Source organism: Brachyhypopomus gauderio, chromosome 6, assembly GCF_052324685.1.
Source record: "Brachyhypopomus gauderio isolate BG-103 chromosome 6, BGAUD_0.2, whole genome shotgun sequence".
Classification (NCBI taxonomy): Eukaryota; Metazoa; Chordata; class Actinopteri; order Gymnotiformes; family Hypopomidae; genus Brachyhypopomus; species Brachyhypopomus gauderio.
This window is the reverse complement of record NC_135216.1, coordinates 24600864-24616277: the sequence shown is the minus strand read 5'-3', so window position 1 is coordinate 24616277 and position 15414 is coordinate 24600864. Positions and strand designations below refer to the sequence as shown.

The 15414-nt window shown below is 44.0% G+C and overlaps 2 protein-coding genes across 2 annotated transcripts; both read left to right on the top strand.

The window, feature by feature from the left end:
* Window positions 1–1175: 1175 nt before the first annotated feature.
* mturn (maturin, neural progenitor differentiation regulator homolog (Xenopus)) lies at window positions 1176–7517 on the top strand. The gene is made up of 3 exons (XM_077009873.1): window positions 1176–1635; window positions 4497–4619; window positions 4787–7517. The coding sequence occupies exons 1-3, from the start codon at window positions 1465–1467 to the stop codon at window positions 4892–4894; spliced, it is 402 nt and encodes a 133-aa protein (XP_076865988.1). The 5' UTR covers window positions 1176–1464; the 3' UTR covers window positions 4895–7517.
* A 136-nt stretch (window positions 7518–7653) lies between these two features.
* On the top strand, window positions 7654–15406 carry znrf2a (zinc and ring finger 2a). Its single transcript, XM_077009870.1, has 5 exons — window positions 7654–8959; window positions 13129–13227; window positions 13917–14022; window positions 14110–14188; window positions 14314–15406. Exons 1-4 carry the CDS (start codon window positions 8632–8634, stop codon window positions 14165–14167), a joined length of 591 nt encoding a protein of 196 aa, XP_076865985.1. The 5' UTR covers window positions 7654–8631; the 3' UTR covers window positions 14168–14188; window positions 14314–15406.
* The last annotated feature ends 8 nt before the right edge of the window (window positions 15407–15414 follow it).

Below are 15414 nucleotides of genomic sequence, written 5' to 3'. Positions count from 1 at the left end.
GCTCTGTAGGGTCAGCACATTGCTCCATTACGTTACGGTTTTGTACACACTGCTGTTTAAGCCAAACATTCAGGATTAAGCCACGTACCAGATCTCTCACTGAATGAATTGTGTCTATATGAATAAAAGAGGCCCAGAACGTTCACTTGAATCACTGAAGGAGCAGCTATACTTGATGGTACCCATGAGCAGTTTTTGAAGTTGGAATAACTTCTAGGCTACATCTGGTGTTTTTTCTTCCTTTTTGCTTTGTAGGAAGTGTCTTTTGGATTATATAATGAGGGTAAACAGCAATTTCCCCACATAATTAATGTTGCACAGTTAACCCCAAAGGATCTGGGAAGGAAGGAAGAGGCAGTGAGAACCTTTTTCAGCCTTCAACAATAGAAACGATCTCACTAGTCTCTCATTTCCCAGTTATACACTGTAGCAGTACAGTTCACTGGAAAAATGGAGCTAGCGATGCCTGGAAATAATTATTCTTGTTGATTGTGTGTGTGTGTGTGTGTGTGTGTGTGTGTGTGTGTGTGTGTGTGTGTGTGTGTGTGTGTGTGTGTGTGTGTGGCTAACATAGGCTTAAAACAATGAACGTCACCTTCTAGAGCAGTGATATACGAATCTATAGTAGTTAACATTGTAACAAAATAACAATGAAGGAAAAGCTATTGTCACCCCCTAGTGGTGGACTATAAGATTTACCCACTCTAATACAAAACCATCAGTTGATTGAATAGGGAAAGTTCTCGAGATTTCAAATTCTATTCGTATTGCAGAATCCTTCAGCGTGTAAAGTATTTATTGTCAGGGACATAGTCAGTGCTGAAATGTAAAGTCTGACACTAACACCCGAACGTCCAGTTCTGCCAAGAGGGTTGTGTTATAAGGAATAATGATAGAAAAGGACATTACATTAATAAATGGTGAAAACATGTTAAAACGTTCTGATATATAGATTCACGTAACAATACTATATAGTATAGTCTGTGTCGGCTGTGTCTGTAATAAAAGTTTGTCACGCCTTATTGCGCACATTTAAAACACCTTATTGTTCACATTTAAATAGGTATAGAAATCCTGTGCAATATTTTTATGTTATAATAACTAATTAGAGAAGTGATGTAAGTAGGTGGACGGTGCCTTTGTGATGACGGGCCCGTGTTTTCGTCATCGCGAGACAGACTTGCGTTCCCAGCCGGGGTGCTGAGCGTGCGCCGCGCAACCACAGTCTGTTTATTTCTCTTACCGAGAGCAAGAAGCTAGGCTCAAGTGAACGGAAAGGCCAATATGCGACAGTGCTAGCGCGAATCTTTCCCGAATCACCATGCGGATGAAGCTTTAGGAGTCGCGGAGAGCCGTCAGCTGGTTTTTTTTGTTGTTGCGTCGAGCATCACCGAGGGGGCACGGAAGGCACCGGCGTAACGGCTCCGCTCTGACCACTCAGGTGCACCATACAGCTGACGAAGGATGGAGTTCAAGCAGCTGGTAGACACCGCGGAAAAATGGTGCTCGGGTAACCCGTTCGATCTCATTTTCGCGGAGGAGGTCGACGAGAGGCGGTTAGACTTCTATGCGGAGCCCGGAATATCGTTTTACGTCCTTTGCCCCGATAATATGACAGGAGGTACCGACAATTTTGTAAGTACGATAAAATAGTGTGTGCGTGTAGAGAAAGGGAGGGGCTGAGGGGGGGTTGTGTGCGTGCGTGCGTGCGCGCGCGCGCGTGTGTGTGTGTGTGTGTGTGTATGTGTGTGTGTGTGTGTGTGTGTGTGTGTGTGTGTGTGTGTGTGTGTGTGTGTGTGTGTGTGTGTGGGAGAGAGAGAGAGAGAGGGAGGACAGGCGTGCGCGCGCGCGTCGTGGGAGTGTTCGATTCGGTAATTACGAAATTGTTTCTTGGCTGCTGGTCAGAGGGACTCGGTAGGGATGCGCGTTCCACGCGCTTTCTTCGAGGCAGAGGAATGATGTCACACTAGGTGGCTGCGGTCTGGCGCACACTTTCACCCCGCTCGCTCTGTCAAAGAAACTCGAGTGCGAAATCGCGTCGCTGTGGCGCTACGTTTATTCAGCAAGGTGCCCGATTATGCGAACGCACTGGAGTGGGTTTATCTGTCCGCTCCCACTGTTGCCTGCCGTAGGGGCGGGGAAGAAGCTTCGTCGGTGGCTCCATTTTCAGACTGGTTGGCGGCGCCACACAGCGACAATACATTGTGTCAGCAGAAGGTTTGAAAGCCTGCACAGTACAGCAGCTCTGCTCCGTCTCTGGCACTGTCATGGTGGCATGAATAGTTGATTATAACAGTGGAGCGGATTCTTCCCTCTTGCAGTGCAGATTGCGCTACGCGCTTTGTGATGTAATCCAGTGTGGGACCTGTTTGCAGTATCAGGTGTTGGCCACCTTAGAATGGCGTGTATCTTAACATTTCTTAGCAGTAGCAGGAACAAGCTTCTTGTTAGCCTCCCTGTCTATCAAAGCTGTCCTGTTATTGACCTTCAGGTGTATAGATTGTACTTTATTTTCAGAAGGCCTCTTCAGCTCTGTTGAAATTGAGCTTGATGTAGAAAATACAGCTACGATTCCCCACCCTCGCCCTTAATTCTCTCTCTCCCTCTCTTTTGCTTTCTCTCTCTCTCTCCCTATCTCTATCTGTCATACACACATGCTGCAGACGCACACACACACACACACACACACCCTGACTCCCTTACACACACATGCTAAAACATCCCACGCCCAACCTACATTATGGTGCGCGGGAGTCCCAAGGGCAGAGATCAGTGTTCAGAAATAACTCCCCGCATCTGCAGACACTTGGAAGCCAGGGCTCCAGTTACTAAAGCTGATCAATTCAATGTTCTCACACCAGCACAGAGAGTCCAGCACAGAGAGACCAGCACAGAGAGACCAGCACAGAGAGTCCAGCATAGAGAGACCAGCACAGAGAGACAAGCACAGAGAGACCCACACCTCCAGCATGACTCGCTGACCGCTCCCATGGCACCCACTCAGTCTAGAAGTATCAAATGAAAACGGGCTGAACCAGACCCCCTGGAGAAGCTCTGTGAATACAGATTCTGTCTGACATTAAAGGGATCTCCAAGTCGAAAGGGGCAATGTTTACATGATATTAGTTTAACACAGAACACACTTTATTCAGGCCACTGCAATGGAATCCAGGAAGGGGGGGGGGAGTGATTCTACGGCATTGAGGATGTGAGGGGTCTAATCTGGCACGTCAGTGCTAATTTAGCGCTCTGCTACTGCTACGCCTTCCAGACATCCATAAAGATCACTGTCAACCTGGCTGTGGTCGGCCCCGTGGTGCAGTCCTCTGCCGCTCCCCTCTACCCGGCTGTATCCAGAGCCATGTAGATTGACCTGAGACATCAATGGATCCATCCCAGCACCAAGCTGTCATGGTCTGCTTCACAACTGGTCACATGACTCCAGGAAGGAAGCAGAAAACATCCAGTCGCAGGGCCTTTGTTCCAGAGGGGAAGACGTGTGCCAGTGTGGTGAAAATCAGAGTTTGAGCCCTCAGTGTGTGTCAGTTTCTGGTCTTTCATGAAGCTCAGCTGCACCCTCAGGCCTGTAGCAAGGCAGTCTGAGGTGCCTTCGAGTAACATCATGGATCGGCTGAAGTGTGGACGTCAGCAGGCTGAACGCCAGGCGGACAATCAAATTAGTGCTGGTGCTGATAAATCAAACTCCAGGCTGCATAAGCAGCGATGTACGTGAGCCCGTACGTGAGGAGGCATCAGAGGGCCCTGCTCGAAACCCGCCCGATTGGTTCTTTTTTTATTGTCTTACCTCATTCGGTATTCTCTTGTCATTCTCCAGAGGGACCAATAGGTGTCACTGTGCTCTTCACCGTCAGACGCCAAAAACCAGTGGTTAGATTAGTACACAATTTGGCTGTGACTCAGACTGTCACGGTTTTGATCCCCTCAGACGGCGATTGTGAGGCGCTTTTGGGCTGAATGAAATGCCACTTTTAGTTTGCTTTGATCTGCTTAGGACATTAACACTGGGATAAACTTTGAAGTCTGGACTAGGGTTCCTATTCCTTTCAGAGCTTCAGCTTCTAAAGTCAGGAACATGGCCCTATTGTGGTGTGATACTTAATTCCTTTATACACAGTGCAGTATAACATATTCATCTGCAGACAGTGGAGTGTCCTTCACTTTAAAAAAACAGCAACAAAAAACACTTGCTTGAATGAAACACCCAGTTTCTCGCATCATTGGGGGAGTGTTGAAGCGTTACATAAAATTAGCATGTCACATAAAATTAGCATGTCAGTTGCTTTGTGCAGTGCTGCATGCATACTGACACACTTGTTTACCTGGAAAAACACCATTTTTCAATGGAAACCTTACCTTAACAAAGACACTGTTGAATCACCACCATGAGAAGAATGCATGGGTAGGAAAGATTTGCTGCATCAAGTTACAGTCTGTACTCTGTATTTGTGTGTGTGTGTGTGTGTGTGTGTGTCCAGCACGTGTGGAGTGAGAGTGAGGACTGTCTGCCCTTCCTGCAGCTGGCCCAAGACTACATCTCCTCCTGTGGACACAAAACCCTGTTGGAGGTCCTTGATAAAGTCTTTAGATCCTTCCGACCTGTAAGTGCTTTATACCACACACATGCACACTTGCAGTGAACAAAATGAAACATTTTGACCTCCATGCAATCCGTGCAGTAATGAACGTACTTCCCCAAAATGCATATCCACATGTACATTAAGCATGAATATTAGTTGAATAATGAATACAGGATGTTGTCCTCTAGCTCCTGGGTCTTCCAGACATTGACGACGACACGTATGAGCAGTACCACGCAGACGTGGAGGAGGAAGCTGAGACAGACCACCAGCAGATGGGTGTCAGTCAGCAATAATGCCTGTTGATACAGCCCAGCCATGGGCCCAGAGCAATGCCTGCTGGAGGGGTCCCCAGGGGCCCGCGAGTCTCAGTCTCTTTCCTTCTCTCTTTCCTTCTATCATGCCATCCTCACATTCTTCTCTTTTAGGAAACACTATCCCATTGCCTCTCTTTCTCTCTGTAACACACACACACACACATACACAAACACACATATGCACATGCACACTCATAAACACACAAGACACACACATACAGACACAATCGCCTGTTAAAATGCACCATTACACCCTTTAATGTTGATGGCTATCTCTTCCAAAAAGAACACTCTCAGTAGACCTCACATGTCCCTGTTGTTTTAAATAGCATGGAATATAATCCATATTATTAACCCATCAAGCATTACTTCCATTCACAGAGCTCTCTTGAATGTGATAAATGCAAATTAGTCCACTATAACAGAACTTCCCCAAAGTTGTTTAATTTCCGACTATGTGGGCCCATTAAACAGCATTAAACACATAAGATAAAGTATGTCTAAAGCCCTATCCGGACGGGATTAGTTTTTCAGGGGGACGTCTGTGAAAAATATTTCACCCTTGTACTCAGTGATAAAACTCTTGCATCCGGACAGCAATTGAAAAAACAGGAGGACCCGTGAGTTTTTGGCTTTCTCGGTCACATGACATCGCCTTGTCACGTGATAGCATGTTTAATAATGTCACACTGTCAACTCTGATGATTCCTTTTTAACTTTTAACTTTACTACTGTTCAGTTCAGCATTTAAGATCTCCGTTTAAGTTAAGCTATTTTGTTAAACCAATACAGAAAACACATTATAAAAAATCGCTAATGAATGTAAATAGCTAAATAAATCCGTTAAATAAAATAAAATAAATCCATTAAAAAATCCAGTAAATCCATTTTCGCTCGCCGCTGTCTTTACGTGGATCTCCGTGAAAACGCGCACCCAACGTGTAACTACGGTGCGTGGCAGTGGACATATAGCTGTTTTATTAAACGCGAGGTGATGTCTGCATGTATAAACTCAGACATGTGGATCCGGACGGGACTAAAATTACCAGACGACCACGGAGTACAGCGAAAAACAGTAGGTAATTCCGCCTGTAATTTTCTCTGAGGACGTCTGAGAAAAACACGGACATGCTCGTTCCGGACGGGATTAAAATCACAGAGGACCCCCCCGTAAAAGAGAAAATTACCCCAGGACCCCCTGAGAAACTAATCCCGTCCGGATAGGGCTATAGGCAGAGTTTAGTAAAACTGGTGACTATATTAGTGCAATAGGTGGTTAAAGATTGCTTCTTTTGATTAAGTCTCTAGAGCATCGTAACAATGATAATTAGAGCTTGTTTTTATGAATGTATGGACTTAGGAAGGCTTGATTGATTGCTGGCAAATAATTGATTGCTGAGACTAATCAATAATTTCAATGGTCAAGAGGCTATTTATTTAACTCTCTGGAGTACTCATTTAGGGTTTTGCCAATCATGTCCCAATGACTATATAGATATACATTGAGTGGTAATAGCTGATCCGAGCTCAGCTCTCTTAGTTAAGACACTTGATGCATAATGGCCTCAGAGCAAAGACAGTGTGATTGCATTTTCAAAGTAGATAGACTTGCTGTCAGGTTTGAACAGGCACGCCTTCCTTTGCTCTTAATCATTGTGGTTACTTCAGTTTTGCTTTGCAATAGCTTTTGATTGTATTAAACTACACTTCAGGCGTGTTTTCACACATCAGTGGTGGTGATGGTGAAGGGGGGGGGGGGTTGTTAAAACCGTAGCTAATTATTCTCTTCTTCCATGGCTGTCTGCTCCCAGGTTAGCCAAGCAAAAAGCCTGAATTTGTGTATCCAGAATGATGCGTTTTGTTTCATCACATTGGCTTCTAAGCATGCAGTACTTTAAGTGTGGCCAGGTAATCCAATGTCCTGAAGCTGAGTTTGCAAAGCAGCTTGGAGGCTTAGCAGTGTTAGCGGTGCATGAGACCAGGGCGGATCATGGAGGACCCGGTCCAGGCCTTCGGTCCGACTCTCCACGGCCACGGCCGCTTGCTTGGTCTGGCTGGGCCGCTCCAGGAAAGCCCTTCCGGCGTGGTCTGGCCAGCGTAGCGTGGCTGGTGGGAAACAGCGCATGCCGTCGTTGGACTCCGTGAGCCTCGTGCCGCGGGCGACGGAGCCGATGCGGATGAGAGGACGTCGCAGGGTGGTTGGTGCCCTGCGTTGCCCCACACCAGCTGTTTCCTAAGCGTCTTCCTCCCCCCAAGCTCGGTGTGTTGCCAGCAGGGTGGGAACGTGGCCCCCACATACCTGGTGTAAGATCAGTCAGACCTGCTCCTCTCCTGTACGCTCATGTACACTTCATCATCTGTATTTATAAACCTTCTTCTGTTAGCACCCTGTAAGCTTTAACAAACGTTTTCTTCTCTTTCAAGCCCCAATGCCTCCTGTTATAACCCCCTTAAAAACAACTACCACATGTTTTAATGAGATTTGGTTTTGCTTAATATTGTAACGTTTTTATCGGTTGACCTGGTCCACCCCCCATGCTTTGTTAACTGTTTTCTTCTCCGATTTGTTCTCAAGTTCCGAAATTAAACCATGTGGAGGTGATATTTTTCCAGCCTGATCTGTTCACTATGACTCTGACTTTTACTTTTTAAGCAGAATGCTACAAAACGTAACGTTTTGTGAAATGTTTGTTAACAGTTATTATAATTTTTTTGCTGAAACATAACTTTTGGTGAACAGTTAAGGTGATTTAATAAACTGATAATAAGCCTGATTTGGTTAGCATGCCGGTTAATGATATAGTATTAAAAATATAGTATTAAAATTCTAAGCGCTGATCAGGTACTACAGGCAGTGCCATAAATATACCATAAATTGCAAGTTTGGCAATTTGAAATTGATATTTTCAGTTTATTGATTTGCAAACCACAATATTTTATAATTATATCAAGCTTTTCCATGCCTACAATAAATATAACGTTTAAAAATATCAAACTAAGTATAAACTACAGTTATCTAGTTATCGCACTTTTTCACAAGGTTGATTATGTTTTGACAATGACGGAGTGTTAAACCATTGTGACAGATTTTCATACACAATTAGAACGTTAGCCTGAATGGCGCACGAGACATTGAAAGCCTTTGTTACGCTTGCCCAGCCTCGCGCCACTGGGGCGCACTCTTGCAATGACGTCACCTGACGTAAATAATGGAGGAGGGCAATCCCTACTTTTCACACGGGTCATAATCTTCGACTCACATTATCTCTGGACGCGCCGGCTTCACCGTCAGACACCAGCGGAGCCCGGTCGTATTTTTTCCAGCGCTGTTCCCATGTAACCTTTGACGCATGTTGAGTTACCCTACTTTGCACATATATTTTGTGTTATCGCGCGAATGCTTCAAGTTGTCCGAACTGTGCTAAGGCACAGAGGCTACTGGTAGCCAATAGGCCTATCAACAGTTATGACATCTCGGTTACCTTCACCCACCGAAGAGCAACAAGTGTGCGCCCATGACAATCTTCTTTGCGCTATGTAGAGGACCTATGGATTACTTCGCTTTTGCAATTGAATATTAACACTGTCCGACCAGCACATTTGACGTTTATGTGCTGAGTTCATTTGAGTCCGCTAGTTATAGGGACATACTGTCCGGTTTGGACGAACAGCGGTTCGACATTCAGGATAACTGAGCGATCGGTCTGTCAACAGTCATGGGACCGAAACAGAGCAGCCCGGCGGCGAATGGTCGCTTGAGGGCATACTCCGGTTCTGACGTGCACTCGTCCACTTCACCCGGCGGGTCGGGGAGGACGGCGGTACTGAGGTATTACGCAGGTGGCCCGGGAAATCCGCAGAGTGGACAAAGGGGACGATACGCAGCCGACAGCAGGCCCAACGCACTTATTCAGTCAGCGATTATACCGAACACTAGTGGGACTCGTAGACACAGCGACGTGACCGACGAAGCGCGAGGTCAACCCGGTCCCCGGCTCTTAATAGGGTCCCTACCTGCACACCTGTCTCCTCACCTGCTTGGAGGTAAGAGTGTCAAAATGCGAGTCATAAACACCAGTTATAATGAGATCTGACTGTTTTCCCTTTTATCCGTTTAATTTATTGTGGGACAAATCTATTGCTTTATACTATGCAATTTTGCCAACAATAACAACATTATCATACACACCAACCTTGAATAATTAAAACTGAAAAGGTAGACAGCTTGTGACGAAATTAGGTTGCTTGTTATAGGAACCTCTAAGACAGTGATTATAAAGATCAAATGTCTGTGATAAAAAGCCCGTTTTGTTCAAAGGTCATCACTGATTGATTAAAGCTACAGGAATTGTTTTTAATGTAACTCAACAAAAGTGTGTCCATACAAAGCAGGGAATTAAAAAAGTCAGTTGTATATAATTAAGGACCAGTCTAAGTCCACTTTGACCCCAAAACACTAAAAATGGTATAATGCCTACTATGATTGAAATGTAAAAAAAATGGGAGGTAACTGACATAGGGAAAATGCTTGCTGTTTTTTTTTTAAAAATGTGTTTCAGATACAAAGATGTGGCCATAGCCGCATGAACTCGGTCAACACTGACATTAACAACATTACAACACTGACATCTGAGCTTACCACTTGCGGGCAATCATTAATTCCTTTCCACATGTAAATGTTGCAGGGTTAGGGTTATGTAATATGTGATGTTGTGTAGGCATATGTAATGTGCATGACATGTACACAATGTTTAGCAAAAGTGGCTCCCACGAGGTGGGGGAAAGTACATCACAAAAATGAAAGGATAAAGACATATAACTGAGTGAGTGGTCCCTCAAGCAGTCTATGTAAATTACAGAGCTGATGAGTCTTTTGTTTGAGCCAAAATAGGGATATCTAATTTGCATAATCATTTGTCACGTCTTTTAGCAACAGGGAGCATAACAGGCACGGACGTAATGGGGGGGGGGCACTTTTTCAAAAGCCGATGTTGGTCCCCCTCCCGTTTTTACGGTTAAAAACAAATATTTAAATAGCGACGAATCCATGTCCCCCCCACTTTTTATTACAAAATTACGTCCATGATAACAGGCTAATTGCCTCTGCTGTTCAACCAACTTCATTTGTTTTGGTAACAGATAATCGAGGTGCTATGGGGATGCATATCCCGTGTTATGGCCACAAGCTATTACTAATTTTACAGCCAAAAGTTATGAAAAGTTTGTGGTCAAACTTGTGGCTACGGTGTTTTTCGACGACTCTGTTCGAAAGTGCCAGCTAGCCATATACTATATAACAGCAGATGGTAAGATCAGATCTGTAACGTGTAATTTGTAGGGTTTCCGTCGAGCCTTTTGGCTATATATTCTGAGTGGTGTTCCAGAAATGTTTATGGTGGCAACATCCTACACAAACTGATGCCCCCGCGGCAGCCGAACCAGGAAACCACGCTGTCCTCTGTGTATACTGTACATGAGCAGTGAGCTATTTGCAGCAGTGCAACTCAACTACAATCTTTGCCCCAAAACACACGAGGGGGAGATGATGCCCCGGTAGCGTCCAGGCGGTCACACGGTGCAGCGCGGTTCGCCGGTGGGGCCCGCCGCCACGAGCACGTGCGGTGCTGCTGTTTCCACTTGGCACTTGGCCACGTGCGGGTTAGAAGGGCAGTGGGTCTTTGGTTTTCACCCATGTAATATATGGCAATACACACACACACACACACACACACACACATATATATATATATATATATATATATATATATATATATATATATATATATATATATATATATATATATATATATGTGGTGTAATGTGGTTCATGTTATGACGGACAGGTACAGGAAGAATATGTCGGGTGTGGGAGAGTGATGTTTGTTTCCGATACACAATAGCTGCACTTACTAGTTGTAGTTTATCGGAAGCTGCGTCTGAGCTTATTTTTTTCCTAGAAGTGTAAGTCCAAGGAAGTGTTTGGGGACATGTCTGTAGGCATGTGTGCGCTAATGGTGACACATTAGCAGTGTTGTTGTTGGGGTTTTTTTTTTAGGCTTTTATTAGTTCCTGGTCAAAGGTTGTAAGTCAGGGTAACCAGAGAGCTTCACTGTTGGGGCAGCTCTACTCTGCCCTGACTGTTCATGCACGGTGCCATGTTTTTGGAACAAGAAAAATTATATTGTTTCACATTTTATTTTAAGAACTGCAAAATTTTAAAGAAGAACATGAGTTTATTATAGTACAAGCTTTAGAACCATATTCATATATGTAACCTGTTCCTAGATTATATAAAATTCGTGGATACTCTGTCTAAAAAGTTTGTTTTTAAATATGGCTCTGTGTGTTTTCATTTTAAAACACTATTAATACAAGCATATGAGAGCACAGTGTTCTTGTTATAAGCTGCAGTGTGAACAGGCCATGAGAGGTCCGTGCTTGAGGAATTCTCATGCATGTGACCGAGGTGAAATATGGCCGTCTGGGCTACAGTTCATAAGCCATGTCTCTGGAGTACAGGCTGCTCAAAGTGAGTGGAATAAATTCTGGACACATTTAGTATTCGTAGGTGGGTCGCGGAGTAGCTGTCCCAGTGCACTGGCCTCGGACAGTTTGTCCTCCAGTGCATAGTTAAAGTTTCAGCTCCTGCAGCAGACCTGGGTTTGCTTTCCAGAATCTCTCGTCTTGCTGGCATTGTTAGTGGACAGGCAGAACCAGGAACACGCATGGATCTCCATAACACTTGTTAATTTTCTCACGGTAATTAGCACGTGGGTCGCCATGCTCACTTTTCAAAGATGCCCGGCTTTGAGGAGATTGTGGTGGAGATAAAAACAGATGCGTCTTAGCACATGTTCTTTGTAGTCTTTTGTTGTAATGACTATTCTGTGGTTAACGATAAATAAAACTTGGATGAGTAAGTGATGTAAAAGGCAGTTCAGTAGCTAGATGAAGGCAGTGACACACACACACACACACATCCTGCCATGTGGACTAGGCTTGGATGACAATTTGGGCAATTATCGTGGACAGGTTTGCAGTGATAAATGATATTATCGTGTTGCATCATTGTCTGGTGTTCCTGGGTTCTTTGTCTGTTTCCATGACGTGAGCCTTTTCTTATAGCCGCTACGCAAGTGATCTGCTGCACCTCAACAGGAGACTGATGGAGAATTTAAAAATAGCAAATGTTAAATGTGGAAAAAAAGAAAGTAAAAGTGTTACTGAAGAGAAATCCATTCATGCGTGTCTACTTCCTCAGTAGTTCACTAATTATGGCAATATTTGATAATGTTGTTAATGGGCCCAAGGCTAGTGTGGTATTTAAATGATGCGTGCATTTGGTGCTTTGGCAGTGTAACCAACCATAAGCAGATAATGTGGGGTGTCTGACCGCTCCTTAACCCTACCTGCTTTTACTCTCTGGTCATCTTTGGTCGGTTCAAATTGGCTGTAAAATCAATTAGTTATATTAATCAGAACGCTGTGTGTTTTTACACCATAATGACTACAAATATATGAATATAACATCACATAAGCATCCAGTTAATATAGGACATTTTGTATTATCTACCCTAGTTATTGTGTTCGCCGTGTTCTAGTTGTGTAAGGAGAAATGAAGGTGAAGGCACCCCGATGAAGGAATCAGACGCAGCTAACAGCTTGAGCGTATGTGCCCTTGATGCTTAACCTTCCTGGTTAAATTGGACGTTTAATGGTTTACACATAATTCATCTTATGATTCCAGGATCCAAAAAACACAATGTTCTTTTGAACGTTTTCTATAAAAATTACGCAAGGTGTGCCTTTCAAATATTATTTTACTTCCAGTCGCCCTGCATAATTGCATAACGTGTCTATTAACAGGGAGCAAGTGTTTTACCATGTCAGAAGGGCTCTGCCCAGCTGGCCAGAAGGTCGTTGTCCTCACAGTGTGGAGGTTTAGTGCTCGATGCCGCCTGTGCCAGTCTGGTTTAACTCTCTTTTTAAAATGTAACCGTCAGGTAACCATTAGTGAGCTGTAAAAGAATATTCTGATTAGTTTGTCTCTTTCTCACTTCAAACAAGGCTGTACAAGCCTTCTGCACGAGGTCCTATTTCACAGACCTCCAGGTCTAATTTCAAAAAGGAAGTGAAAGCTCAGCTTTTGCCTCTATACACGCGTGCTTGTGTGCGTGCATGTGTGTGTGTGTGTGTGTGTGTGTGTTTTCCAGCTGGATTCCACTGTCCCGTGTGTTCAAAGTTTGTTGGCTCAGATGAAATGGAGCTCCATCTGGTCATGTGCCTCACCAAACCCAGGCTCACTTACAACGGTGAGAAGCCCCCTCGACCCCTGAGTGAGGTCGGGTAGCACGTCTCCTGGTTCAGCTCGCCAGGGCCCTGGAGACCATTCCTCCCATTTAGCCCTTTCAGTCGCTAATCATTAACAGAAGCACTGACACGGCGCCACTCATTTTAACCACCTGTGGGTGTTTTTGGCTCTGGCAGTTTCTCAGATTTGAATCACTGGGGGAAAAAAAAACACCTAGTCCATATTATAAATATATTTTACTCTATATAATGGGATTTAGTGAGCTGACAGTTTAACCACATGGAAAAGTAATTGCAGTGAGTTTCTTTTTTTTAGTGCTTTGCTTCTTTTAATTGTGTACACAGCACTAAATGGTACATGTGATTAACCATGTCAATTGTTTACACTGCTTATGTACATAAAGCATACTTAGTACATTTAGCCTGGAAAGGAGGTTGAGGGGGGGGGGGGCAGCAGGAGTGTGGTGGGTGTCCCACATGCTGCGGAGGAGAGCGCTTGATATTGCAAAGCTAGCCGTCATGACCCCGGGCAGGCTTTTGAACACTACATATCAACTGTTTATACACTGCCTTGTTAGAAAGAAAATGTAAAAGATGTTTCAGTAAATGCCGTACTGCAGTAGTCGACCAGTCTACGTTATTCTCCCGGTCAACCACCCTCCTCTGGGCGTCTCTTCCTCCTCGTCTTTAGAGGATGTTCTGGGGAGAGACGCGGAGGAGTGTGCTATATGCCTGGATCAAATGGTGCAGGGGGACACCATTGCCAGACTGCCCTGCCTCTGCATCTACCACAAAGGGTAAATGAAGGACAAACACCGTCATAATACACGCCTCAGGCCAGTCTGCACAGCTCTGGTTACTCATCCTTGTTTACCTTCTCATAGGTGCATTGATGAGTGGTTTGAGGTGAACAGGTCTTGTCCAGAACACCCCAGCGATTAAACATATGATCGTATTGCACAGGTACTCTAAATAACTCCTTGTCCTCAAGCCTTTGAGGTCACTTGTTTACTTTATCTCAAATTAAAGGTGATTTGTCGCACGCTTACTTTACCTGGACTCCGGCTTTACTTGTTTGTGTGTTTTAGGTTCTCTGTCTTCATCACTGAGGAATGGCTTCATCTTCGTCACAGAGGAAAGGTGACGCACCCAAATTGGTCTGCATAGGCTGCAATCTAGGACCCCTTATATTTATAGGGGTCACCAGTTCATGTTTAAAGCCTGCGGTCACTTCACAGTTGTGCCAAAAGACAATTTAACACAAAGCCTCAGGTATCCTGCCCTTGTGTGTGTGATTTTAACACCCCGAAGGACAACATACTCAGAAGCCCACCACTGTGTCAAACCAACTGGACGTCAGGTTGTTGTTTAGAAAGCATCAACTGCACTGGACAGACGCTTCCCGTCCGTGCTGGTGAGCCAGTCCTGCTGGGAAGCAGGATGACGATTCAAGTGAGTGAACGTTGCACTACGGACGTGATCGATGGCGATCGTTGTATTTGGAATAAACAACAGAACTATTTTCTGTGATTACAAACCCAGACTAGCGACTAAAGTTGATCACTTCTCTCTATATATAAAAAAAAGCCCGTTTGTCCTTATCATTTGTAGGTTATTTTGTTCTTTGCCTGGTGATCACAGCATAATCAAGTGCCATTTAGGTGAGGTTTGCTGCTACATTTATCATAAGCATTAGTCGCAAATGAAACTTTGTAATAAAGCATTTTTTCTATGAGTTGTCTGTAGAGTTGTGCAGAACTGAACAGAATAATTCAAGATCACTGCATGCTACCACTTTTTTTGTTGATATGAGGTAATGACACTTTTCCAACATCATCACAATAAAAAAACTGTATTAATACAATTCTTAATTATTACATCATTGACCTCACTTTACAGGTTGGTACTGCAGAATATATATCGGAGAAAATCACTTTCATTTCATTCAACTATGCAAATGCACTGTTCATTTTTATAGATAAAAAAACGTTTAAAACCATTGTATTTTATTAAACTTCCACACACTGCACAAATGTACGGGAGTATTATGCTGAACTCAACCTTGAACCCTTTCATAATAAATACATATAATCAGAATATGTAATTACATACATTTTGGTCAATTATGGACTTCCGTGTAACTGTAAAAATCTTTACATTAAAATGATATTGACCAACTTATCATTTGA